Below are 26,779 nucleotides of genomic sequence, written 5' to 3'. Positions count from 1 at the left end.
AAGCCATCGTTTTCCGTAGGCAGCATTATGAACGGGATAGCATTAGATTTAAACTTGCTAATTTGTTTAGTTTAGAGATTGTGTTTAACAAAATCAACCACAATGTCAAATATGCCAAAATATGTATGTAAGAGTATGTTGAGATGAAACTGTTCTAGCTTGACAGATAAATAATCATAATATAAGATGAAGAGCTGCTGGTTATTATTTTCCGCCTGGAAGTTTTCAATTTTAAAGACCATAGATACGACAATTCTCGATGAAGGACTAAAGGTTCAAGAGAACCTTTAGTCCTTCACCGAGAATTGCCGTTGACAAGAGTCAATAAATATTTTCTTATATAACAATATAATCAGTATGCTAAGATAAACTTTATCCCAGGCGCTGCACTGGAGGAGCACTTGATCCTGGACAACCGCTACACGGAGCACAGCACCGTGGGCCTGGCCCAGCAGTGGGACCAGCTCGACCAGCTCTCCATGCGCATGCAGCATAACCTGGAGCAGCAGATCCAGGCCAGGAACCACTCCGGTCAGTAATATATTATTATTATTATCTATTCCAAAAACTTTGACGTATTTTTTCTTTAATAGTACTATTATTGTATTACTACAATCTTACTTGTATTTATTATAATATCTGTGGATCGACATGCCTATATACTTTCTATATCACGCACTAAATATATTTATAACAGATGAAATAAAAACATGTTCTTTTGTGCAGGCGTAAGCGAGGACGCGCTGAAGGAGTTCTCGATGATGTTCAAGCACTTTGACAAGGATCGCTCAGGACGCCTCAACCACCACGAGTTCAAGTCGTGTCTGCGCGCGCTCGGGTACGACCTGCCCATGGTCGAGGAGGGACAACCCGACCCCGAGTTCGAGGCTATACTCAGTGAGTACATATATGATATTCCATCCCCTGAAGGAGCTTCGACCCGGATCGCGCAGCCTCAACCACCATTCAGTCGTGCACTCAGGAATTTTTCCATCTTGTTCCCTTTTCACATTTTTACCACCTTACCGCAAAACGCCGGGTGAATTTCCACCTCGTATGGCCCTATTCCATCTACCCGTACGAATTTTATCATCCTCATGCGACTTTGGAATAGATGTGTTTGTTGTGTCGAGATCTGTTCCCAGAGAAATAATCGGGGTATAACAGTGAATTGGCATCTTCCAGGCGTGCATCCCATATTACGCCACATCGTCATTTTTTATCAAGTGTGATTGTGTTCAAGCATGTGCCGAGTAAAATAAATAGTATTTAAATAAAACATTAAAACTTATCGTTTTAGTTTACACAAATTTTGAATTCTTGAGAGCCCAATACAGGGAGTGGTATTTTTGCAGACGTGGTCGACCCGAACCGCGACGGTCAAGTGTCTCTGCAAGAGTACATGGCGTTCATGATCAGCAAGGAGACGGAGAACGTGCACTCGTCCGAGGAGATCGAAAATGCGTTCCGAGCCATTACTGCTCACCAAGACCGCGCCTATGTCACCAAGGACGAACTATACGCAGTGAGTATCTCCTCCCAATCAAATCTGACCCAATAATGTAGCTCCAAATGAAACTAAATATTATGCACTTTATAAAACAACAATTTGTTCAGTAAATCTTGCGTGATGTAGGAACAGACAGATTTTTAAGTAAAACTTTTGTGAAACCCAAAAATTACAATTATTGCAAGCCAACTTTCGGATCTTCAAAGATATCTCGTGGTCAGTAGTGAGCCGTAAAATAAAATAACTTTAAACTTGGTTACATTGTTATAGCAGATAAACCCTGCAATTATCCTACCCGCCTGATACTCTGCAGTCGTATCATTCTCTCGAAGTTTAGTTTTCTGAGGGTTTCACATCTACCGCGTGTGAATTGCACATCTGTTATTTTTCCCCCACAGAACCTCACGAAGGAGATGGCGGACTATTGCGTGGCGCGCATGAAGCCCTACGTGGAGCCCAAGTCGGAGCGCGCCATCCCCAACGCGCTCGACTACATAGACTTCACGCGCACGCTCTTCCAGAACTAATGCCCCGCTCGCGTCCTGCCGCCGCGCAGTTGTACCTTTATATTATAAATTATTAAATCAAGCTTCAACAACAATACTGTTTTTAATTTGTTGTGACTACACCTGGGGGAAAATTAAGTCAATACATCGGTTTGCTCTTATGTTGTAATTTATTAAATCGAGCTGAACGCGTTTAACAGTGTTTGTCTTGTTTTGATTACTCAACCTAGGTGCTAACTTCGTAGCGTAATTGCTTTCAGAATCAGAAATAAAGTCGGTTAAGAATCCAAAATGCCACTTCTGATAACAAAGAGAAAATACAACGCGGTTGAAGTAAAACTTCTTTGATGTACCAGATTTACTACTCATCTTCTAATTTTGATGTACCTACCGTTTTCCCCCTATTTCCATATACAACTGATATTGCAATTGAGTTGCGCAATCACGCTCTCATGTTAGATACTGCGCGGTTGGCTATTGCATTTAGGATAAAGCTTTTGATACTTTGAATCAAATTCCATTTTTCATGACTGATATTATTGTGTATCTTATCTTCTGATTATTGCATTTCTTCACAAATCCCTTAGCTGTGCGTTAGTTTAGATGAACGTGTGTTACGCCTCAAATAATAAGGAGTAATCGTTCATATTTTACACTAATGTAAACTATGTTACCATTGGGTAAACTGTGCAGTGTGGGTGAATTCCTTTTCTCTGACTAGCAGAGGGATACGAAGCTCCCAGAAACGGATTGCTAATAAAAACTCAGATGTTTCTAGCAAATTTCTAGAATTTAATATTAATCAATGGTTACGATAATTACATTTCAGTACATAACTATATTAGCTTTACAATTTACCGATGTGTTATATGCTTACACTAAGATTTTTATTTATTTTTTGTATTACTCAATAAACATTTTAATAAATATATTTATCACTAATTTTCGATCGTCTTTTATTTATAAAAAGTACTTCTAGTAATAAGTCTAAAGGCCTGTGCAGACGAGTTACTATTGTCGGCCGAGGGCAAAAGTCCTCCTTTTACTACTATGTTTTGTCGTATTGTTAGTTCTTAGTGACCCATTTTTGTCCTTCAAGGACAATAATCCCTCGTCTGCACAGGCTATAAAGTAAAATATACAAAAGGTGCACTTACTATAGGCACGATATTATTTAATATACAGTTCCTGAATAGACACAATGGACGATGACTGTTATCCTTTTTAACCCACGACCCAAAAAGAGTTGTTATGAGTTCGACGTGTGTATCTGTCTGTGGCATCGTAGCTCCTTTAAACCGATTTTAATTTGGTTTTTTTTTGTTTGAAAGGTGGTTTGATCGAGTGTTCTTGAAGCTATAATAATCCAAGAAAATCGGGTCAGCCGTTTGAAAGTTATCAGCTCTTTTCTAGTTATTACTGTAACCTTTATTTGTCCGGGGTGTTATAAATTTTTAATTTACACTTGTATATTAAAAAGTTGCTAGCCCCAAAAAGTAGTTACATAAGACCAAAATTAAAAGAAATTTTATCCTACTACTACATCATACTTTAAAACTATTGGTGTTAGCTGGTTTTTAACAAAAACCATTTTTTTTTTTTTGCTAAAAGCGTATTGCAGGTCTTTGCTGCATTTTTATGGCAGAGCTTGTATCCCTATTGCTATAAATTTTTTCTGTATTGAAGCAAAAAAATCGCATTCGCTGCGCTCGTGTTTGTGTTTTGCTATTGAATTCTATCTTATGGTTAAACTGGAAAGTAAAATTCCACTGTTCAGCCTACTGATTCGCTAACTCAGTGTCTAACACTGAAAGATAGCCGCCAAGCTAATTTGACATTTATTTTTTAACCCCCGACCCAAAAAGAGGGGTGTTATAAGTTTGACGTGTGTATGTGTGTCTGTGGCATCGTAGCTCCTAAACTAATGAACGATTTTAATTTAGTTTTTTTTTTTTTTGGTTGTAAGGTGGCTTGATCAAGAGTGTTCTTAGCTATAATCCAAGAAAATCGGTTCAGCCGTTTGAAAGTTATCAGCTCTTTTCTAGTTACAGTAACCTTCACTTTTCGGGGGTGGTATTAATTTTTAATTTACACTTGTAATCCATAGAACTACAAAAAATATTTTAATATCTCTCAGTGAAGCAGCAAAGTAGAACTCACGAATGTCAAACGAGCTCGGTGGCTATCATACATAACAGTGTTAGACACAGAGTCAGCGGATCACCCCGCAGGTACCTTGTCAAGTCAGTCATCTATTATTATAAATCTATTACTATAGAAACCCCTGTATTCAGTATGCATGAATTTCATTAAATATATTAGGTAAAATAATTTATCTAAGGAAAGTGTCTTAAATTATAATAACACTTTTAAAACAACTACTATTTACAACTCACGAAGACATAGGTGTGGCTCGCACTTGACTATATTTTTTTCGATCAACACATTACTATTCTAATGTCAAAAGTGCCTTCATAGCGAGGCGCATGTTCAATTGAGGATCAAAATTTTGTTAATTGGCATTGTCAGATGTATACCTCAATGGCAAGGGAATGTCCCGTTTCTCATATTCCTGAGTTTATATCTGAGCCTGCTGTAGCAACCTGAACTCGTCCTGAGTAACGTGCGGTTTCAGTCGGTCGAGCAAAGGTTGCGGCAGAGGCGCTCGCGGCAAGTGCTTGACGGCCAGTAACTCTCTGACGCTCGGTCGCGACCGCGCGTTGTACGTCAGACACCACTTGAGGGTTGAGACTAGTGATGTTGGCAGCTCTGTGGATGAGAAATAAACATTAATCGACAACAGTCAAAAGACTGGTAAGAGTAAATAAAAGAACTAATGAAAAAAAATAAAGTTATTCAATTCGAACAAACACAATACAATTCTACTTAATAATTTTTAGGGTACCTCTTACTGGATCATACTTTTATTTACTGTAGATCACTTTGTTGTCTGTCTGTATGTTGTGGCTGTCAATAAATGTATAGGGTACTTCCCATTGACCTATAATCATGAAGGCAGGTAGGTAGGTCTTATAGCAAGCACAAGTAAAGGGAAAAACCCGAAAACTGAATTTGTGGTTACATCATAAAAATAATAATATAATTAATGTTATTTTTTGTAGGATGGTACGGAACTCTTTGTGTGCAAGCCCGACTCGCACTTGACCAGTTTTTTGTCTGTGACACCACCCAGACTGGGTATAGTCTTCAGCTTTCTGCTCTGTATCATATACGCAAATGCGCGTACAATATATACTGATGGCTGAAATATACTTACGGTCTGTTGGCGGGTAGTCGATGCGGTGGTTGGGGTCGAGTATGGCGGCCAGCTTGGCGAGGTTGGGGATGTGGCCGAACGGCGTGCGCCCGTACACCATGCTGTACAAAATACAGCCCAGAGACCATACGTCTGAGCGGTACGAGATCTGAAAATAAAATGTTATACATACAGTTATGTGCCCTAACTAAGAATGATTAGGTACTTCATGGCTTTATAAAACAACTTGTTATAACTTCATCAAAGCATTGATAACTTTCGACCATTTATAAAATAAGATGGCAAAACAAAGAAACCAAATTCGAAACCTTTTGTGAAAGTTCAAAATGTTCTCGCATATAATAAATACACTGGCTGTTATGCAAATAATTATTAAGAACTCTTTTTTTTCATTCTAAATTCTACATCTGGAAAAAGTTTTAAAATATTCTATTGCAGCTTAATAAGAGGTCATTCATTTTTAACTTCCAGTTGTTAATCAATTTATTTGGCTCCTATTTTACAATAAATTAGTAAACAAGAAATTCATTGGTAAATAAGGTTCAATGGTAGCAATTTTTCATACAATGTTGTTCAAACTACTGTGATACCATAATGTTGGCACTACTCTGAAGTGAAGCTTACCTTGATGTTGGCACTATTGCCGTAGCCCCCGGCGCCACCCATCAGCGCCTCAGGGCTGATGTAGGAGTACGTTCCGGCCGCTTGCGAGCGCACCACGCTCGTCGCATCCCCGCTTATTGCTGATGCGATGCCGAAGTCTATGAGCTTGAGACGACCACACACCAGGAGGAAATTCGCAGGCTTCAGATCCGCATGGATTACACCTAATGAATAAACATTGAAAGATCATCATCATCATCATCATTATCAACAATATTCGCTGACTGCTAGACTAAGTCTCTAGTATATTTTCACACATTCTCCCTGCAACTGATTTGTTGTCATTCCACCCAGTGGAGGATTTTTCTATGTTACGCTTTGCGGTGCGAGATGGCCATTTTAGCACATGAGACCCTAACGTTTTTCAAACTATGTGCCCTGCCCATCACTATTTCAGCTTTGCAACCAGTTTATCTATATCAGTTACTCTTATTCTCCTATGGGTCTGCTCATTTCTGATTTGATCATATGAACAAACTACAGGCATAGCTTTGATGACGATGATAATGAATAATAATAATATAATGTAAATGAGATGAAAAATCTAATTAGAGTCCAACATCTTAGCCAAAGCTGCATAAAAATATTACTGAGATTGCCTATTTTAATTTCTACAATATTTAACTACAAAGGGTCTTTATATTACTTAGTACATTAACATTATTAGTGTGGATTATCTGACCATGTTCATGTATGTAGTTGACAGCGAGCAGCATTTCTTCCCAGTAATGTAAGACGAGCGCGGGTGGCAGGCCGGCACCGCGCGCGCGTAGAAACGACGCCAGGTCAGTCTCACCAACCTCTAACACGACGCGGAGGAACTGGTTTTGTCTGTCGTACTCACTGCAAACATTATATGCTTGTTGCAGATCTAGTTTTGTGTTTTAAAAATTTGAATCAAAAAGGTCCATTGAAAAATAATCCAACCTATTGCCAGCTCACTGCTGGACATGGTGGGTCTCATCTCAGAATGAGAAGGGATTGTTAGATTGACAGATTAATACATCTTTGAGAACATTATGGAAACTCTTAGGCATACAGGTTTCTTCACATTTTCTTCCACTGTTAAAAGCAAGTGATAATTAATTGGTTAAAACACACAAGTATGAAAGTTAGAGATTCACGCCCAGAATCAAAACCTTACCACTAGGCTGTCACAGCTCAACCTCAACCATACACTGACAGATAACTTACTAGTCATAGAGGCGTATAACTCGGTCAGAGTTCTGCAGCTCCCTCAGAAGCCTCACTTCGTTGATGTAGCCCTGCGCCATCTCCTGGTCCGTGGCCAGGAACACACACTTGACTGCATACTCACATGATGTACCAACCTCTAGCACCTATCAACAGTGAACCCATACTAATATCATAAATCCAAAATTTGATTGTGCATTCTTTTTTAGACTGAAACCGCATGTTACTCCTGCCGAGTTCAGGATGCTTCAATATTTTTATACTTAACCAATTTCAATGAAATTTAGCATAAAGATATTGTATATATTTGGAGGGCATGTTGCCTTTTTATTGGTGAAACAATGTTTGTAGGATTAAAACTTAATCTTATCTATCATTTACACACTATTCCTTATAGGAAAATTTAATCATTTGTTAATAATGTTTAAGATAAGAAAAGGATAGCTGTTTTCAGATTGTGAATAATGTATCCCACCAAAAACATTTCATGTAAAAAGGTAGCCAAGACTCACAAGTTCATAATGTTTTCACTGTTAAAAAGTTATGAGATCTCTAGTAGAGCCAAGCCCCTAGCTGAGCTTAGATTTGTGCTGGCCATGGGACCTATCCCAAGTCCAAAGTATATAGCTTTTAAATGTTCTTGACTATATCACATTTATAACAATAAATAACAAATCACTCTACTTACAAGCTCTGATTCTACAAACCCTACATCTTGGTAAAAAAGGACGGCTTGGCCGTTTAATGTTCGTAAAACTAATACATGACATAACATATTTTAAGGCCATAAGGAATAGTTTGTTCGACAATTACTAATTTGTATTGTACTTCGTGATGGTCGCAGAAGCTATAAGAAGGTCCGGGCTTAAATGTTATTTCAGATAAAAAATCCACGAAGCAACCAAAGATTGCAGCTTAATTTGGGCTTGATATTTTCTAAGTAACTCCTTAGCAGAGGAAATAACTCTTTAAAGAAGACCCTTATGGATGCATAAGCAACACAGTTGCTGCTAAAATTCAATATGCATTGATTTAAAATTCCTTACCTTATAGACTTCACTGGAGCCTCCAGTCCCCAGTTTTTTAATGTACATGTACTTTTTATCTTTAATGCTAGTAGTTTTGAATAACACTTTAGAGTTGTTAGGGATACTGCTAGGTATGCCTTGAGGATAGGACGGGGTGGCCGCATATGATTTAGGCACAGGCTTATTTGAAGGAGTCTCTGGGACAGGTAAAGAGTTAGAAACTGGAGTGGGTTCTATAGGATCTGTTTGTTGGTTCTGTCTAAACAATTCACGTATAACTTTGTCCCTATTCGGTATCACAGTCAATAAAGGTTTTTTTTTCTGACTCTGTCGCCCCGAACCTGGCGTAAATTTCCGTATACCTGACTTTATTATAGGTGTTCCTGTTTTCAACTTTTGACTACTATTTGGCACTTTGGCTGCCTCTGGAGTATTTTTTTGCACTGAATTACTCTGTTTGATAGGCAGTTGTGAGTTATTCTGTTGTGGTATCAACATACGTTTTTGAATTTCGGAATTCGGAGCAGGTTTCATCTGCTTTTGTACTGATAATACATCACGATCTTTGGTAAATAAAACCTGCTGCGGAATCTTGGTATGGCTAGAGTTTTCTTTATTCTGGTCATTTGAAATTATTTTCCTTTCGGAGGCGAAAGTTTTTATTGTTTTTGTGGTTTTGTATTGTGGTGTTGAAGATTTGTTTTTCTTTAGAACCGGTGTCTTCAATGTAGCTATTTCCCTGAAGGAATCGTCGCTGTCGTCTGTCGTGAAACTCGAGTCCGGGGTATCCGGCTCCACGGCTTGCAAAGGCCTCAAATTTGCTAGCAACGCCGACATAGGCATAGGCGCAAACTTGATGCTGTTCGACGTGGAATCTCTGTTCCCGTTCATAGTTAACAAATTTTAACACACAATAACCCGTAAATCCATTGATTTATTTACGATTTTATTTATTTTTAACGTGATAAAGCACTTATTAACTCAGACGAAAAAACATTCGTTAGAAAATTCAAAACTATTCAAACAAAACAAAGAGAGTAAACCATGAGGAAACGAAAATTATTTTGAGTATCTATGGTTGTCACATTGACGTTGACAACTTGACACATGACACTGACCATTGTCTAACATATTCTTTTACTAGCTAGTTTATGGCTTTGGATTCTAGCCTTTTTTTTTTCTTCTCGTCTGGCTTTACGATTCTAGCCTTTCTAATAGACAAGCCGATTAGCTGTTTAAAAAAAAAAAATAGTCAAGTGCAAGTCGGAGTTGCACATGAAGGGTTCCGTACAAGACATAACACTTTTTAATTTTTTCTGATATAATCACAAAAAAAGACGACAATAGGATAGGATAGACAACAAACGATAATAATATAGGTACATATGAGGTAGGTACTCAGCAGTTATTTCGAAATTATAGACACTTCAATTTTATTAAGTACTAGCTGATGCTCGCAGCTTCACCCGCGTGGATTTAGGTTTCTAAAAATCCCGTAGAAACTTGATTTCCCAGGACAAAAGTAGCCTATCCCTAATAGCCCGTCGCCGAGATGCAACGTGTTTCTGTACCACGTAAAAACATTTAAATTAGACTTGCAACGAATAGTATATTCGGCAGTATACCGAATACCGAATATTCGGCGAGGCCCCTGACCGAATAGCCGAATATTAGGCAAAAGTATTCGGCTGGAATTTTTTATTAAATTGGATTAAATTATGTACCTGTTTTATGTACCAATGACTACTTAATAAATGATTATAAAAGAAATGAGAACCTTACCCTTCTAAATTTTGATTACCACAATAATTCAAATACATAGAATCCTCCATTTTTCCAATTCAGAAGATGATTATGTACCTGTGTTATGCGCCAATGACTACTTAAATGATTATAACAGAAATGAAAATATGAATATACACGTAATCAATCGATTTTAATTTTTCATTTTACCAATTATTTCTCTACTAGCTGACGCCCGCGACTTCGTCCGCGTGGATTTAGGTTTTTCGAAATCCCGTGGGAACTCTTTGGTTTTCCGGGATAAAAAGTAGCCTATGTGCTAATCCAGGATATTATCTATCTCCATTCTGAATTTCAGTCAAATCCGTCCAGTAGTTTTTGCGTGAAGGAGTAACAAACATACACACACACACACACACACACATACAAACTTTCGCCTTTATAATATTAGTGTGATGACAAAATATATTGTTTAAGTATTCGGTATTCGGCCGAATAATATGTAGATATTCGGTATTCGGCCGAATATAATAAAAGCAGCCGAATAGGCCGAATACCGAATAGTAACCGAATATTCGTTGCAAGTCTAATTTAAATGGATGATTCTTTAAAAATCCCGAGGGATCACCAGGATTAGGAATGCAATTCCTTACAGCATCAGGAGTTCGGTCCTCGAGGCCAATGAAAAAGTCTTTACTAGGGCGAAGCTGCGGGCATCAGCTAGTTAATTTAGTATAATGCTATGAGCAGCGTTAACTGGTGCAGGCGCGTTCGACGGTTTTCACACGCGGCGTGCCTAGAGATTGAAGGCTGCAGCCTGCAGCTGGTAGATTTCGTAAACTACCTACGAAATTCGAGAACGAAATGACTGCTTTGTGTATCGTCTATCGCAGTCTTTCCCAACGTGGGCGATAACGCCCACTTGTGGGCGCTGCAGGCCTAAAGGGGGGCGGTAAGAGACCCAGGGGAAAAAAAGGGGGGCATTGTGTAGGGCTTTGGGGTCGATTTATAATTTCATCTACCTAGCTAGGAAGACTCTTAGACACCGACTGAGCCTCAGCCGGAATTGACAACATACGAAGAAATAAAAATCAAATTCAAAAATGGATATCAAGAATTTTGGCTACAAAAACCGATCCCGCAATTGTACCCTGGATTGTTGTCAATTGTTCAACGATTTTTGATAGCATTCCCATCGTCATATTTGTGTGAACGTGGATTTAGTGCCGTGGCAACGCTGCTTACTAAAAAGAGAAATCGTTTGCGTGTTACCGAACGTGGCGACTTGCGGCTGTTTTTGAGTAAATTGGAACCTGATATCAACAAACTTATTGAACAGCATCAGATTCAACCTTCACATTAGTTTTTATATAAGAATTGACTATGTTTGTTTTATTTTCAATAAAAGATACTCTGTCCGAATACTATAAATTTGCGTTTCAATAATCAGTTATAAGTACTTAGCGGTTTTTAAGTATGTTTAAAAAGGGGGGCGTTAAAAAATAATTTATTCTTAAAGTGGGCAGTAGACAAAAAAAGGTTGGGAACCCCTGGTCTATCGGATAGACTCTATCCGACTGAGTTGGAACTTTGTATACAATATTTTAAGCCAAAGAGTATATTAATATACAAGGAATAGTACTTGCGAAGGTTTTTGATAGCAACATACAATAAATAGGTGACGCGCGAGTAGGTAGGCATTACAGCACATACACTGCCTAGTATTTAAATAAAAATAATACTATGAGGTTTGCAAATTGTATGTAGTCCAAGTATCTGGTATAAAGAAAACATTATCTAGTTTACATATTATATTGCATTGATTGGTTTAATATTAACAGTCTTTTATTCGTAAAAAAATTTAAATAAACAATTATATTTATATTTACAACGAATACGATTAATGCTAGTTATAAATAAAAATAATTAAATACTAACATTATAGGATCTGGCGTACAAAACGATGTAACTGCGATTTTAAAATTACGGGAGGACCAAAAGTACCTCAATGAAAACTGTATTCAGTGAGCTAAAAACATCTGGATTAAAGGATTTTTTTTTAATCCGAAGTGTAACTCCATCTCCTTAATTATTATCAGTAAACAAATTATTAAGTGTCCATTTGTTCAACCGTCTTGGCGGGATATCTGCAGTCGGGAGACTCGCATTCGCATTTGATCCATTTCGACTTCACTGACCAGAATTTGTCGCCATAGTCAAATCTAGAAAAAAATCAAGAAATCAAAAAAGAACTGCTGACAGTAGTGAAAATAATATGGTTTATTTCAAATTTTCTAATTGTTAGTACCAAAAATTATAGTTTTTACTTCAAAAACAGCTGGCTTTTTACAAGTCTATGCCACCAACGAAGCTGTGTAATGGAGACAAGTTACAAACAAAAAGCACTCTATATCTATTAGAAATAAAATTCAATTTTTATTGTCAAGTTATCGAATCATGGAATTTATTACACTGTTATTGTAAGATTAATTTTCCATAGCCAAAAATCAGCGTGTTTGAGGTTGAAATCTATAGAGTGCACTTTGATTTTGCTCAGACTTAAGTTTCAGTTAAAACGAGACATATTTATCCCAGTAAAATAACATTATCTCGTTTTAACAATGTCTTAAGTCTGAGCAAAGTCAAAGTGCGCTCTATAGATGTCAGCCTGAGAGACTCACGTGAGCGCGGAGCCGGCTGGCAGGTCCCTCAGTGCGAACAGCGCCACATTGGGCGCGCGCAGGTCTCGCGTGCTTGTGAAGACGCGCACGGGCGCTGTGCTGGGCCGACAGCTGTGGTTCATGAACCGCGCTGCGCTGCCGAAGCACGCAGCGTCCACACACAGTTGCGTTTTGTCGCTGCATTCCTATGAAATCGAAATATTGTATAACTCGCGTCAATTCATAATGATTGCGGCGTTAACCATTCCCTCTTCCTTACACAGTATATCTGTGTGAAGTGGCTGTGAGACAAAATGATTAACATCGCTTAAATTCTTTTTTTATTGGCATAAGCTTATACAGTGATAGGTCAGTAATAACCGTGATTGAGTTAAAGCATGAAATTGACCTAATTAAATAGTGTTAGATGTCCTACCACTCTAAGTTAACCCTGTATTTTGTATATTATTTGAGCATACATATACCTCCCGATTATTGTCAAGGTTACCAGCGTCAGTTTGGTCTTGCTGGCATACAAGGTGCTTTCGTACGCTTGACCGAAGTACGCAATTGGCATCAGTGGAGGAGTAGAGTCTCACCTCAAGGAAATCCGGCTTGAGATCGAGCACGAACATAAATGTTGGTCATTTGACCGCAAGTTGGTCTATTGATGGTTCAGTAGGGCCTCTCTATACAGCTCAACCACTATAAGTCTCACTCCTCCAACAAGTCCAGCTTAGCGCATACATTACCTGGTTATTTGACCACGAGTCACTACATGCCTTACCTCCAACAAGTCCGGCTTGAGATCGAGCGCGAACATGTACTGGTCGTTTGACCGCGAGTCGGCCTGCTCGTGCCCCAGCAACTCGCCTCTATACAGCGCCACTAGCGAGCCGCGCGCCACTCGCTGCTGTGTTCTGAGCCCCCAGCCGCAGCGCGCCGTGCGGTACACTTGTACGCGCGCACCTAGAGACCCGGTGGCTTCTACACGGCTCACCACGCGGTTTGAGCAACGTTTCTAAATAAAGATCCCAAGATATTATAAACTGATGTGATCTGGAAACAGGTAAGCTGATTGCTTTCATAGAATTTTGTTTACAAAGAATTCATAGAACTGTGGCGGTCTCTACATACTGACACTGGATGGCGCTACGGGTATCTCTTCAATTAGCCACTATGGAGCCTAAATCGCGCAAACAAAGTTTTTTACAAAGCACTAAATTAAACAAGTTCCAAGGAACAGTAGTAGGTTCACCTGCGTCCCCAGACATAACACTAACTCTGAAGACCTTCCTATTGTTTTGTATATCATCTGGTCGCGTACATAACAAAGTAGAATTGAGTGTAGACACTAGACACAATAAATCTGGCATGAGTACTTTTAAATAGTGAATGTGTATGTTGCATAATTTTGTATTATCTTGGAATTTGATCAGACAGTGCTTGTAATTGCTTGCTTTGCTGTATGTTTAGCAGTGGGAGAGCGCGTGGTGTACATCGCATGCTGTACCATACGGATTTGTCTGTTCTGGTGGATTATGGCTAATCAAGCTTGTTGTGTTTAGTGGATGGCTCACCAAGTTGCAGCCACAAGTCTGGTTGCACTCGAATAGCATGGGCGGGTCGTGGTGCGGGAAGTTGTGCGGCAGGCGGCCGCGCGCGTACCAGCGCCGCACGCCCAGCACGCAGCACGCGCAGTCGCCGCCACACTCCGCATCCGCACACGAACAGCCCTGGCATACATGTGATGCACTATTTAATTTAATTTAATCCGGTGTTTGACCGCTAGTCAAATCAGTATATTCTTATCAAACGTCAAAACACGCGCTTAGTATCATAAAAGCTTCAAAAAATACTGGCATATGACGTCTCAATGATTTTACGACTTTTTAGTTTAATAGTTAATTTAAAATAACTATTACACTTAAAACTAACGAACGACGTGGATTTTACGTATTTATGAAAACCCTTTATTTCATAATCACTGAGAAATAATTTTTGACATAAGTCCATACCGTATTTGAGTGTCTTACATTATTATCCACGAGTTTCGCTACGCGCACGCCTGTCACACTCACAAGCGTACGTAATTGTTACTTATTGAAATACAAATGTATGACGCTTGCCTATGCGAGGTTTTAGATCTGCGTGAATTTAGGTTTTTAAAAATCCGGTGGAAACTGTTTTATTTTCCAGGATAAAAGTAGCCTATGTCACTCTCCAGGTCTTTAACTATACCCATAAAAAAATTATGTCAATCCGTAGCTCGGTTGCGGCGTGATTGAAGAACAAATCAGCAAACAAGCGCTCACCTGCATAGTGTCAACGGTGTCATCTAGCGGTATGTGCGTGTGCGAGACGTGTTGCGAAACGTACACAAAGTCCTCCGGCAGAGTCGCGTCGTCCACCTCGTTCACACAAGGTACAGGATACAGTTCGCGGCCGTTGGATATGTCACTGTTAACAAGAATGACAAGACAGTCACGAGTGGGACTTGCAACAAAAAAAATCAACAGGAATTCCTTTTATACTGAGGTCAAAATTATCCTATGTCCATCATATTTCTGTCTGCAAGTTATTTCTGTGGCAAACTACGACAATCGACTTAGCGGTTGATCCGTGAAAAGAAACACAAATGACGTAGCCATATTTTACCTTTATAAAATAGTAAATCATGCCAGCGACTTCGTCCGCACGAATTTAGGTTATTTAAAACTCCCATGGGTACTTTTACGCACACTTACCCTAGTCTGACATGAGAACAGTATATTGTAAGGTCACCTGGACAGTATCCGGTGTCGCGGTATCTTGTCCCGGAGCGCGAGCGTCATCTGCATGTTGAGGTTGATGGCGTCTCGACACTTGCCGGCACACACTTCACCTGGCAGCTCACCCGAAGAGTTTTCGAGGCTGGTCTAAGAGAACAATTTATTAATCATTAATAGCTAAATAGCTGTTTCACTCAAGTATTGTATCCCTCCCATAATATGTAAGACTTCCCCGATAGAATGAATACGTACTTTGGCTCCATGTGCGAGCAGTATAACAACGCAGGGGTAGTGACCTTCTCTAGCTGCTACGTGTCTGAAAATAATATCGTTTTTTAGAAAATTCGTCATTAAAGATAGTGTGTGTATATGTGCGCGCGTGCGTTTCAGGGTTGTGTTTGCGCGCGCGCGTGCCTACATGTCACTTTGTGTATGTATGTGTGTGTGTTTTCACTCACAGTGGCGTGTCGGTGTGTGCATTGGGCGCGTTGAGCGTGTGCGGCGCAGCCCTGAGCAGCAGAGACAGGCATCGCGCGTCGCCGCTCAGCGCACACCAATGCACGGCCAGGTTGCCTTCATTGTCACTAGCTGTAGGGTCTGCGTCGTGGTCGAGCAGCAACCTAGAAAGACATACTGCATAAAACTGGGAAATTATGTTCGTGAACCAGTATTGCTACTGCACTTTTCCGTATTGGTACACCGTACAGCTCCACTATTGGGATTCATCAAATGATTCCTAATATCGCGAATGTGTCGTCGTGCGGAACGATTGAGTTCCGCACATCATTCGTGAATATTTATGCGTGGATTTTTTTCCAGGATATACCGAATACACCACAACAGGGAGAACTATTCCCTGTCACAGAATGTAGCATGACTGGCTGATTTACCAAACTTATTTAAAAATTGTACAAATACAAAACAACAAACAAACACCAAAAACACTTGCGCTGGATTTTAAACTTCAATTCAATCAAAAAAGTTTGAAAAGTTTTGCTGGTTCTTACTTATAACGAAATACTTCTTATAACGAGGAAATTCCAATCAAATCATCTGCATAGACCCAACCAAGACTCGTTGCAAGCCAAACTCGTGCGTCCAATATCCGTTCTACCGATTTTGATGAAATTTGGTACAAAGTTAGCTTACATCCCAGAGACGCAGAAAATAGGGGTACATTTATCCTGAAAAATCAAAGAGTTTCCATAGGAGTCTTAAAAAGCCTAAATCCCAGACATCATCTAATAGTTAATAAGGCACTTACTTAACTACATCCTTGTGCTTATTCTCGGCGGCCCTCACGAGCGGGGTCCAGCCGCCTTGGTCGCGCGGGTCCACCTCGGCGCCACTCTGCAGCAGAATAGAACAAACTGCGGTGCTGCCGTGATGTGCAGCTAAGTGCAAGGCTGTCATTCCTTCTGGACCCTGAAAACCCCAATTATCCTTTAAATGTGGAATTTTACCTTCTTACCGTTTTTAGCCTGCACGTTTCTCGACACTGCCTTCGCTTTCTTCAACCTTTAGCTTCTAGATTTAAGAAAAAGTAACTTTTAAAAACTAGTGATGTAAAATAACCACACCTGTTTGTCGACATCGCATCCAACCGCTACTAGATACTTGATAACTTTGATGAGATCTCCATCACTTGTCTTACTGATATCATCAATATTTTCCTCTTCTTTTAAACCACTCATATCCTCTTTCTCTATATTTTCTATCCCTTTCTCTTCTCCAGATTTCTCTATAACATCTTTTTCTGTCACTTTGTTGTCGTCTTTGATATCTTCTATCTCTGTTTCATCTTTATTATTTATAATATCTTCTGTCACTTTTACACCTGTTTTAACTTCGCCATCATTTTCAATGACCTTATTTTCTTGTTTTTCAACTGCTTCCTCGTCTACAGCTTCGGGAATTAGCTCTTCTGGTTCTTTGTCCAGTAGTGCTGTAAAAATTTCGAATACAGAATGCTAGATAAACATTGTTTTTATTAGATAATGCAACATATCTATATCCACACAATTACTAAAATTAAATAAGTACCTTAAAATTAGTTCTTTGAAAAAGGCTTTCAACATATGATTTATGTAAATATATATTTTATTGAGTATTTAGGTTGTTTTAGACGTTGCTTAGTAATTTACAGCAGGTGATTGAGTTTTCTATAATTTTTATACCATTAATTCCATTGAAAGATCGACTCACAATGTTTGACACCTTTCTAATACTACCCACTGTACCAACTGAGTTGGAGATTCTTAGCAATCTCTTTGCCCCCTATTTAGTTTTCCCAAAAATCTGGTTGCACTGGAAACATCAAAAAGTATTTTTAATTAAGAGTTCGACTATAGTACTTAGTTTCCATATCATCACTGACCATTTCCATAAAATAATGTATTTTTAGTCACGATAACTTGTTTTTCAGGCACTATAAATAGATAACGCAACCACCCAGTGCAGGCAAACTCACATATTTGACATCAGAGAGTTGCTCTTTTGTCCTGTAACCCATCATTAGACATATCTGTGATCGTAACCAAAGTTATGACTCAATCTATCAGAATCCCTTGGCTTAGCTAGATTATACTCACATAGTATAGCTCGCATGAGGGGCGTCCTAGAAGCATTGTCAACGGCGTCGATGTTAGCGCCCGCGTACTGCAGCAGACACAGCGCGCTCAGTCGGCCGCGGGCCGCCGCTGCGTGCGCACATGTACCGCCTTCTAGCTCCGCCAGCGCCGCATTTATGTGATCACCGCGGACTGAAACACAATCACTATTAAATATATTTTTCTTCCACATGCTTGGAATTATTACTTCATTATTATAAAAAAAGAAAGAAACGTCATTCGGCTCTGTCTGTACGCACGCCAGCAATTCAGCCATTTTAGATTCCAAAATGGATGTCATTTTCACTATCAAGCATCACAAGAAGTCTTGGAAATGCAGCCATGTCCATTTTTTTGCAAATACTTTATACTTACTAATTTTCGGTATCAGTTGTTCAACAGGCTCTCCCGACATTATGGCTTCATACAATACTTGTATGGAATGATCGCTCATGTCTTCATTGTCCACGCCCTCAAAGAGCGTCTTTATATCTGTTGGGAGGGAAGGCAACAGATCCTCTGGGATCGGCGGCCCTTGGTCCAGTTGTGAGGGGTCGATTGATGAGAAACCGAGGAAGGCTGGAGTGCTGTAGGAAAAAAAATACTGTTCTGTAATACACGAAAAAATATTTACCTAATGTTTCTGGGTTAGTACATAATAATTGGTTCAATTTCTTATGAAGAATTGGTTCATTTTTAAACGCGCATCTCACTGCTTGTTGAGACCGTGGCAGGACTCAACAACAGCTGTGAAGTTTGCAAAATTTTACTTGATACTAGCATGCCATTGTGTCAGTCAGTATGGCCGGGTGCATAATTCGATCAGTTTGGCCGGACAAGTATATAATTCAGTCAGTATGGTCTAGTGTCATATGGTCATGTGATCGTATGGCTAGCCATATGGCCAGATGTATCGGTCAGTTCTTTTACTTCGGCGGGGAGGGGCAACACACGCACAACAGACGGAAACGTTTAAGTGCGGAAACCAGCCCAGAGAGAAGAAGAAGAAGTATCGGTCAGTATGGCCACTTCTGTCACACAACTCACCACTGCTCGCGCTGGTCTGGCAGGAACACACGCTTGTTACTGCAGTGCATGTCTACGCGCACGCGAGTAAGCTCCTTGTTGACAGGCAGCCAGCGATATGAGTGCACACCACAGTGCGGACAGCCCGCTTTCTGCTTATCCCCACCCGGTATGCCACATTCTAAGTGGAACAGGTGGTCTTTGGAGCACTGGTAGAATATACCCTGGAAATAATGATCCAGTTTAACTGCGATTTTTGCAGCTAAATTGGTTATGAATAAAGTGAAGCGCCACCACTTTCAAGTTGCTTTTGCAGTATCAATTTTATTACCTACCTGAGTACAGAACAGTCCACAGGTGGGGCAGCACATGTGCTTGGCTAGTTGAGCCGCGTGTTGGCGACAGGCGAGGAAGTACGGCGCTCGAGGCCCCGCACGCCTCAGCGCCTGCAAGTCGCCACCGGGTTCTCTTGCGGCGGCGTGCGAGCAGCCGACGCGCACGCCGTCTACTAGCTCTATGGCTTGACAGAATACTGGCTCTGTGGGAAGGGATAATGCAATAAAGCCATTGTGCGATTAATAATATCCTCGAGTTTTTAATTAAACCAAGCATTTTGACAATAGCTAATATCAAATTGTAAAATAATGATGCCATATTTAGAATACTAGTTATGTGTATGGTTCAGTTGTTTTATCGTGAATGAATCAATGAACTAGTTCAAACTTCTCTATTTTAAACTGCCAATGTATAATGGATTCACTCCTTACCAATTTCGCAGATTCAAAGAAAAGTTTCCGCCCAGATCTGACAGGTGATGATTTTGAATGATGGTGATCTGAAGATGATTTTGAATGGACATTCTGGTAATATTTTCCTCAGTAAACCAAAAAAAACCAATAATGAGATAAGTCTGCAATATTTTTTTTTCACAGAACATAACATTGTGCCAACGGTATTTTTTCTCTTCCATCCATTACAGAAGAGAGTGCAATATATGTTTCGCATTTTATCTAACAAACAGACAAAAAACTTACTTACGGCCGTATCCACAATCATTACCATGAAGTCTCACAGTGCGCTCGAACGCATAGTGTAGGTTCCACCAATCAAATTATTGTAAATTGAAGTGATACAGTAATCTGATTGGTGGAACCTACATGTTGCATTCGAGCGCACTATGAAACCTCATGACACGTTTGTGAATAGAGGTGTTAGAATGCCAGATTTATAGTTTAATTTGAAAAGTAGTCTCAGGTACCTTTAAGCTCGGAAGGCGCAGCGTAGATATTACTGGAGTCCTCGCAAAGACAAGTGGCAACTATAGCAGACGAGTCGGTCGGACAGGCAGCCTCAGGCATATCTTCCTCTGCTTCTGCACTCGCTACTTCTGGGGCACTACACATGTTAGAGCAAACTTTTACCTAGAGTTTCTAGTCACAAATTGTGCTTTCATCATCAATTAAAATCTTACTGGAAGAACCACAACAAAAGTTATTATCGGTAGGATGAATTCCTTTTTGCAAACTAGAGTATGAATGACTCTTTAAAAAAAACTTAGAATTTGTAACATTGCTTAGAATATAAAATGGTAGAATAAAATTGCATACACACACACACACACACACGCGCGCACTCATGTTCTGAATCACCTACTGCTACTACTTTACTGAGAAGCTATTGTTATAGTTAATAATTATTTATAAGTAAACTGTAATCCTGTATTGTAATCCCATTTAGCCTTATTTTTTTATGCTTTATTTTTTTATTTAGCTATAACGCTGTTGATTACAAATAAATGGATAAAATAAAATAATCGAGATGCTTCATGAGAAAGTCTTCTATTCTGAAGAAACTTTAAACAAGTAATGATTTGGTAGTTCTGTAGTTTAAATTATTGTTATTATTAAGTAAATTATTTAAAATATCAAAATACATACATTTTCTCTTCTGCTTCCCCTTCAGAGCCACCCTCTGGTACAACCTCGCCATCATCAAGCGATCGTGAATCCTTACGTTTCGGTGCATAGTCACTAAAAACAATATCACTATATTGTTTCACGCTAGAAAAATTATAGGGATTATTAATAAACGCTTCAGCTAAATCTACGACGAATCGTTTCATACTAGTTTAAGAATTTTCCTTGACAATTCAAAAGTACTTGTAAAAGTTTAATTGGATACAAAATATTTTTATTTATTTATTTATATGTAATACGTAAAATCCCAACAAAGGCAATTTAAGAGCACAACTTTCCGATTGCCTTTGTTGAGCTTTTAAAATGTATATTTTCATACTGATAATATTTTTCTTATCATGTACTTGTATGAATGACTTCTTCAATAAAATATAGGTACAATAATGAAAATGAACCTTATATATTTTACCTACCGAGACTGGTGTACATAAAATAATGTTCTTGATGTTCGCGGCAGGTCGATGGCAATCGGGGTATGAGGCGAGGGGACGCCCGCACACGCACGCACGTCACCGGCGCTAGCCCGCATCGGTTTCTTTTTCTTCTTTCTTCTCTCTGGGCTGGTTTCCGCACTTAAACGTTTCCATCTGTTGTGCGTGCAGTGCGAGTGTGCAGGGTGTCCCTACCCCGATTGCCACCTCAACCTGTCGCGTACTATACATAACCAATCTTCAATCAGAATTTATAAAATTGGGCTCTACATGAAGAAAACCTACATACAACATCTAATTTTAATAGACCCAATGATTTAAGCTGTATGTTGACATGTTAGCCAGTCTGGTAATCTTTTAGATAGATAAAATCTACTTGCAACACACTGGATATAACTTCTAAGCAATGATTTAGTCTAAACATGTAAAGTAACAAGTACCTGTCGCCAGAGTCGTCGCTGTCGTCAATAAACTCGTCGTAGTAATACGACCCGGAATTCGCTTTCCGAGAAGAACGACGCAGGGGCGCACTGTGGACAAAAATATGTAAATTTGTTAAACTATCCAAACGCTTACAACCATTCACCAATTTACGGCCGAAATTAATAATCAATCTATCTTTAATCTTTCGATAAGTTACTTAGCAATGTTGTTATTCGTCAAAAGTCTTTTTGACAAATAACAGCATTGCTAAGTAACTTATCGACAAGTTAAACATAAGCTATGTTTAATAAGCATTAATTTTGGCCTTAAGTCGCAGGTTGTATCTGGATGTTCACCATAAGGGTGCCTTGTCCTACTTACTTCATTGAAATCTTAATAGTAGGTCTAAGATAAATTAAGATATGAAAATGAAGCGATCATGGTGGTGGAAAACTACTAATAATATTAGTGGTTTCCCCACAATACATCATGTGACATTACTATCCTACCCATATTATCAAATCGAAAGTGTGTTTGTTTGTTGTTTTGTCCTTCAATCACGCCGCAAAGGAGCAAATTATCGACACGATTTTTGGATGGATATAGTTACGACCTGGAAAGTGACTTAGGCTACTTTTTGTCCCGAAAAATCAAAGAGTTCCCATGGGCTTTTCAAAAGCCTAAATCCACGCGGACGAAGTCACGGGCATCAGCTAGTCTGTCACGACTAATGATGGTGATGGCTTAATGTACGGTCTCAAAAACTAAGGAAAAAAAAAACAATAAAAAAACTTATTTTAGAACAAAATAAAATTAATAGGGCCTGGTGTAGATAACTTTTTGTCAGCGGTATATCCAAGTCTTCTTCCTAAATATTAATATATTTTATTCTCCTACGTTGTTATCATTATTATAGAAATAAAAATGAAAAGATTTTTTATTCAAATAAACCTTTACAAGTGCTTTTGAATTGTCAAGGAAACAGTTCCCCAGTAGTTTGCAACTCTTTAATTTTTTTGCAGTACCTATACTGTAGGAAAATTATGCTGTATAAAATGTGTGCACACGCAATTATAATGTGTTACTTATAATCATTACACTGCATTGTACAATTGGATTCCAAAACAAGTCTGCTCTGAGATCAGTTGTTGATGATATAGTCAGATTTAAACTGTTATTTTATTTTTAGGGTTCTCTATCCAAAGGGTGCTCTATTACTAAGCCTCTGCTCGTCTGTCAGCAAGCTGTATCTCGTAAACCATAATAGGTAGGTAGAGTTGAAATTTTTATAGAATGTATATTATTTCTATTGCCCCTAAATAAATAATAATTATAAACAATAAATTATAAAATATTTCAAAATGGCTGCTATGAAAATAAAAAAGTGTTGTTTCTTGCACGATGGTATGGCTTCTTCGTGTGCGGGTCCGACTCGCACTTGACCGATTTTTTTACTCTTGGCAATAAAAGAAAATCAGTGGTTAATATCTGGTAAGTAAAGAAAAAGACAAACAACATTATAGAAGGAGAAATAAGAACATGCACTCAAATGCTGGTGTGTCGTTAAATTAAAGGTAAACTGAATCTTTGCTACAACTGATTCATACAGTGAAGAATTTTTCTTGGATCGTTTTTTCTTCATTGTTATTTCGGGGCTGAACTCCTCATCACTTGCACTGGCTTCATCCGCCTCCAGCAGCTTGCTGATTACTTCTGTGTCATCGTCAATCTCTTCATCATCCACATCATCATCTTCATCGTCTTCATCATCATCGTCGTCATCGTCAGGAGCCTCGTAGGTTGAACTTTCTGTTTTTCTAAAAGCAGTCATAGCCATGATGTAGCTAAAACTACGTAGTGGTTTCCACTAACTTAATGTAACATGGCTTTATGTATACTGATTTAATTTTTATTTTATATAAACTTATTTTAATGTTAGGACACTGTCTAGTGCACCTGCACTAGACCAGGGCGTGCGCGGCGGCGGGGTGCGGGGAGCCAAGCCTCGCTGCGTGCCTGATGCATTCGCCGTTCAAAGGGCAAACAACATTCATAATAAACATTTTTAATTAATTGTAGTGTAAAAGTGAAAATGCTAAAACCAGTGAAACAATCCATAAACAAGGTGCATAACATCACACCCACCAGACAGATTCAACTGAATTTTTATCACACAATGTTGTTACACATTTGTTAAAAAGTGACTAATGGATGAAAATAGCTTACAAATAAACTTTTTAAAAGTTATCATAATTAGTTAAATTAACAACTGATTTCACATAGTAAATACAATCCAGTTGTGGCTAAATCTGTTGTACAGAATTGTTAAACTTAACTAAATTGACTGGTCTAAATCTATTGCTATCCTTTTCCACAGGGAACATTATGAAAGTTATTAGGGAACCTAGGCTTTGAATATAAGAATTATAATGTTATTAAGTGATATTGATAAAGCTACAATTTACAAAAATTTGTAAATTTGCAGCAACAATGAAATTGAGTTGCATGTTCGAGAAACCATAATGTCTTGTGCAAGTTAATAAATAAAATAAAATAAAAATAAAAAAGCCTTGTGCAAGTTACAATACAACAATGTTTTTGATTTTTTACATAACTTAAAATTACAACAAATAACAATACTTAATAGTTACCTGTTTTCTGCTTCACTTGATTCCTCATCCTTCATCTTCAAGCCCAGGTTACAGAGATGCATCAGTTTTTTATTGGAGCTGTCACTTTCCCTGTCTGAGCTATCTGCAGCAGTCTCTTCCTGTATTTTGCGTTTTGACGCCTTCTTTTCCACCACAGGCTTAGTTTCAACATTCCTAGTCTGAGCGGAACGCCTTGTTCTGACCCCTCCTTCAACTTTATCAGTAGAAATCCCAAGACGAGCATTATTCTGTGACTCTAAGCCCATTCGTAACTCCTCATTTGCAAGAATCTTAGCTGTAGGTTTAATCCTACGAGACAACCTCTGGGTAGGTGTAGCACTCTCATAAGACTTTTCTTTCCTTGCGATGGCATTTGCTAACACATCAGAGTATTCTTTACTTATGCGTCTAGTTGATCTTTTCTGTGTACTATCATGAGAGTCATCCTCAGATTCTAAATGGCTTATGTTACTTGTGTCCTCATCTGATTCTTTTTTCATTCCTAATTGAAAAGAATAGGTCAGAATTATTGCTTTGACTGTGTAGAGTTGTAGACATTATAACATGTTTCAAAAATCTTATTCTTTAGGTGTGCTTCAAATCTTATTCATATATGCATTAAAATGATAAATCAAGCTTATACAGAATATTTTTCATAATAAAAAGTACCCAGCTTAGTTTTTTTTTAACTGGAGCACATTTGGAACCATCTGCATGATCATCATTGTCAACCAATAGGGCTCCACTGCTAGACATAAGCCTCATATAGGGCCTTTCAAGTCTTGCACCTCCCGAATCCGTGATTTGTTTGATGATGTCCGTCCACCTAGTGTGCAGTCTGCTCATTTCATATGGAACCCTCACTTTATTTTTAATCCATACTTACTTCAGAAATGTCAAACTGTGGCCCATCTATTTAAATGATTTTGATGAAATTTGGTACAGATAGCTTATGGTTGGTGGACGGATATGGGCTATATTTTATTCCAAAATATCAAAGTGCAGACTGGATTTAAAAACCAGGACTCACACAGATGAAGTCATGGGCATCATCTAGTTTTCTAGATTATATAGGTATGACTTAAATTATCACCATCACCACACATTTTTATTTGACAAACAAAGTTTTGATTATAAGTTGCCATTGTAATAGTTTATTTCATAGTGTTTTGTGCACAAGAACATGAATATTATGAAATAACCTTTGTATGTAATTAATGAGTATATAGATTTTTGAACTTTACCTCTTGTTCTGCTGGACCTTCTAGGAGAGATTTCCTCGTGTTTCTCTTCAGTTGACACGATTTTCATATTACTTGTCCTAGCGCCTGACTTTTCAGACCGGAAAGTTAGTACAATGCGCGGTTTAGGATCATCAGTGTCGGATTTTTTAGTATCACTTTTATTATTTACGTGATCGGACGACGGCGACGTGTCGATGTCTTCCTTATTGGTGACGGGAGCCTCGTCCGTTTGCATGTTTCCAAGGTCGTGTATGCGAGTTCGAGGTTGCGGCGTCCTCGCTGTTTTTTTTTTACTTTTTGAGAGAAATGTTTAATACATGTCGGAAATAGAATATTTACACCACTGATAGATTTATTTATATTCACATTACATGGTGGAGGGATTTTAATACATTTTTAAATGTTTATTTAAAATATCCATAAGAAGCGAGCCAGTGAGCCTGAGCAGTGAGCACTCAATCAAAATGTGACGGCATACAGCGAAACTGTGTAATTTTAAAACTAAAAGAAGCATTAACTTATTTACATTACATTACGGTACTTTTATTGTTATTGTACTTAAATTACTTCTGCGAGCACAAATAAATGTAAAATGCTTTACATCATATGTTTATTGGGTTATTGGTCTGTGATTTTTTTTCTCTCCTCTGGCTTTACAAAGATTAGCCAATGTCAAGTTTGTAGTTATTTGTAACAAGTTAGTTAAACTATACAAGTATGGACCCCGTCTGTGCCGGCGCTCGCTGACACACGCACGGCACCCCCTTAGAGCGCTTTCTAGTCAGTTTTAACAAAAAAAACACTCCAAAAAGGCAAAACACGCCCGCCAGCTAACACCAACACAGACGAAGTCTAGTATTCTATTTCTGTGATTTACATTGTCGATTTTAGAGTTTAGACTTGTCTTGTCGCAAAAATATCGATACATCGATATAATTTGATCAGTTTATCGAAATTTTAGAGCGATACGATGTTTAATTTTTCGGAATATTGATAGAAAAATCCAACCATCGAAAAGGTGTAAAAATCGATTTATTTTTTTCGGACCGACAAACATATTACTTAGA

The 26,779-nt window shown here is 38.6% G+C and overlaps 3 protein-coding genes across 9 annotated transcripts in view; 1 reads left to right on the top strand and 2 right to left on the bottom strand.

Annotated features, from left to right (window-relative positions):
- The window catches only part of LOC123864917 (spectrin alpha chain), a 36,773-nt gene extending 33,815 nt beyond the window's left edge, over positions 1 to 2,958 (top strand). For all 4 annotated transcript variants that reach the window (XM_045905675.1, XM_045905674.1, XM_045905673.1 and 1 more), the window contains 4 exons: positions 382 to 531; positions 727 to 897; positions 1,356 to 1,525; positions 1,909 to 2,958. In XM_045905675.1, the coding sequence (XP_045761631.1) occupies positions 382 to 531; positions 727 to 897; positions 1,356 to 1,525; positions 1,909 to 2,037 (620 nt within the window). In that variant the 3' untranslated portion in view covers positions 2,038 to 2,958. The remainder of the gene's footprint in view (positions 1 to 381; positions 532 to 726; positions 898 to 1,355; positions 1,526 to 1,908) is intronic.
- Positions 2,959 to 4,090: 1,132 nt separating this feature from the next.
- Positions 4,091 to 9,207, bottom strand: LOC123864933 (dual specificity protein kinase TTK). Its single transcript, XM_045905707.1, has 6 exons — positions 8,197 to 9,207; positions 7,151 to 7,296; positions 6,639 to 6,799; positions 5,918 to 6,120; positions 5,294 to 5,441; positions 4,091 to 4,785 (listed from the first exon to the last, which is right to left on the bottom strand). The coding sequence occupies exons 1-6, from the start codon at positions 9,067 to 9,069 to the stop codon at positions 4,595 to 4,597; spliced, it is 1,722 nt and encodes a 573-aa protein (XP_045761663.1). The 5' UTR covers positions 9,070 to 9,207; the 3' UTR covers positions 4,091 to 4,594.
- Positions 9,208 to 11,725: 2,518 nt separating this feature from the next.
- Positions 11,726 to 26,329, bottom strand: LOC123864921 (histone-lysine N-methyltransferase EHMT2-like). Of its 4 annotated transcripts, none has more exons than XM_045905681.1 (20): positions 25,713 to 26,329; positions 24,469 to 24,970; positions 23,425 to 23,634; positions 21,835 to 21,924; positions 20,925 to 21,047; positions 20,246 to 20,382; positions 19,323 to 19,525; positions 19,009 to 19,211; positions 18,337 to 18,548; positions 17,944 to 18,114; positions 16,933 to 17,297; positions 16,617 to 16,777; positions 15,811 to 15,972; positions 15,605 to 15,668; positions 15,366 to 15,499; positions 14,897 to 15,041; positions 14,162 to 14,317; positions 13,369 to 13,602; positions 12,603 to 12,787; positions 11,726 to 12,143 (listed from the first exon to the last, which is right to left on the bottom strand). In XM_045905681.1, the coding sequence occupies exons 1-20, from the start codon at positions 25,945 to 25,947 to the stop codon at positions 12,032 to 12,034; spliced, it is 3,804 nt and encodes a 1,267-aa protein (XP_045761637.1). In that variant the 5' UTR covers positions 25,948 to 26,329; the 3' UTR covers positions 11,726 to 12,031. The 4 variants fall into 4 exon arrangements, with proteins under 4 accessions (XP_045761637.1, XP_045761638.1, XP_045761639.1 ...); XM_045905682.1 differs by having other exon boundaries at positions 20,925 to 21,017; XM_045905683.1 differs by lacking the exon at positions 23,425 to 23,634.
- Positions 26,330 to 26,779: the final 450 nt, after the last annotated feature.

The sequence above is a fragment of the Maniola jurtina genome, chromosome 4 (assembly GCF_905333055.1).
Source record: "Maniola jurtina chromosome 4, ilManJurt1.1, whole genome shotgun sequence".
NCBI classification, from domain to species: domain Eukaryota; kingdom Metazoa; phylum Arthropoda; class Insecta; order Lepidoptera; family Nymphalidae; genus Maniola; species Maniola jurtina.
The sequence above is the reverse complement of the archived record's forward strand: the minus strand, read 5'-3'. Positions and strand labels throughout refer to the sequence as shown.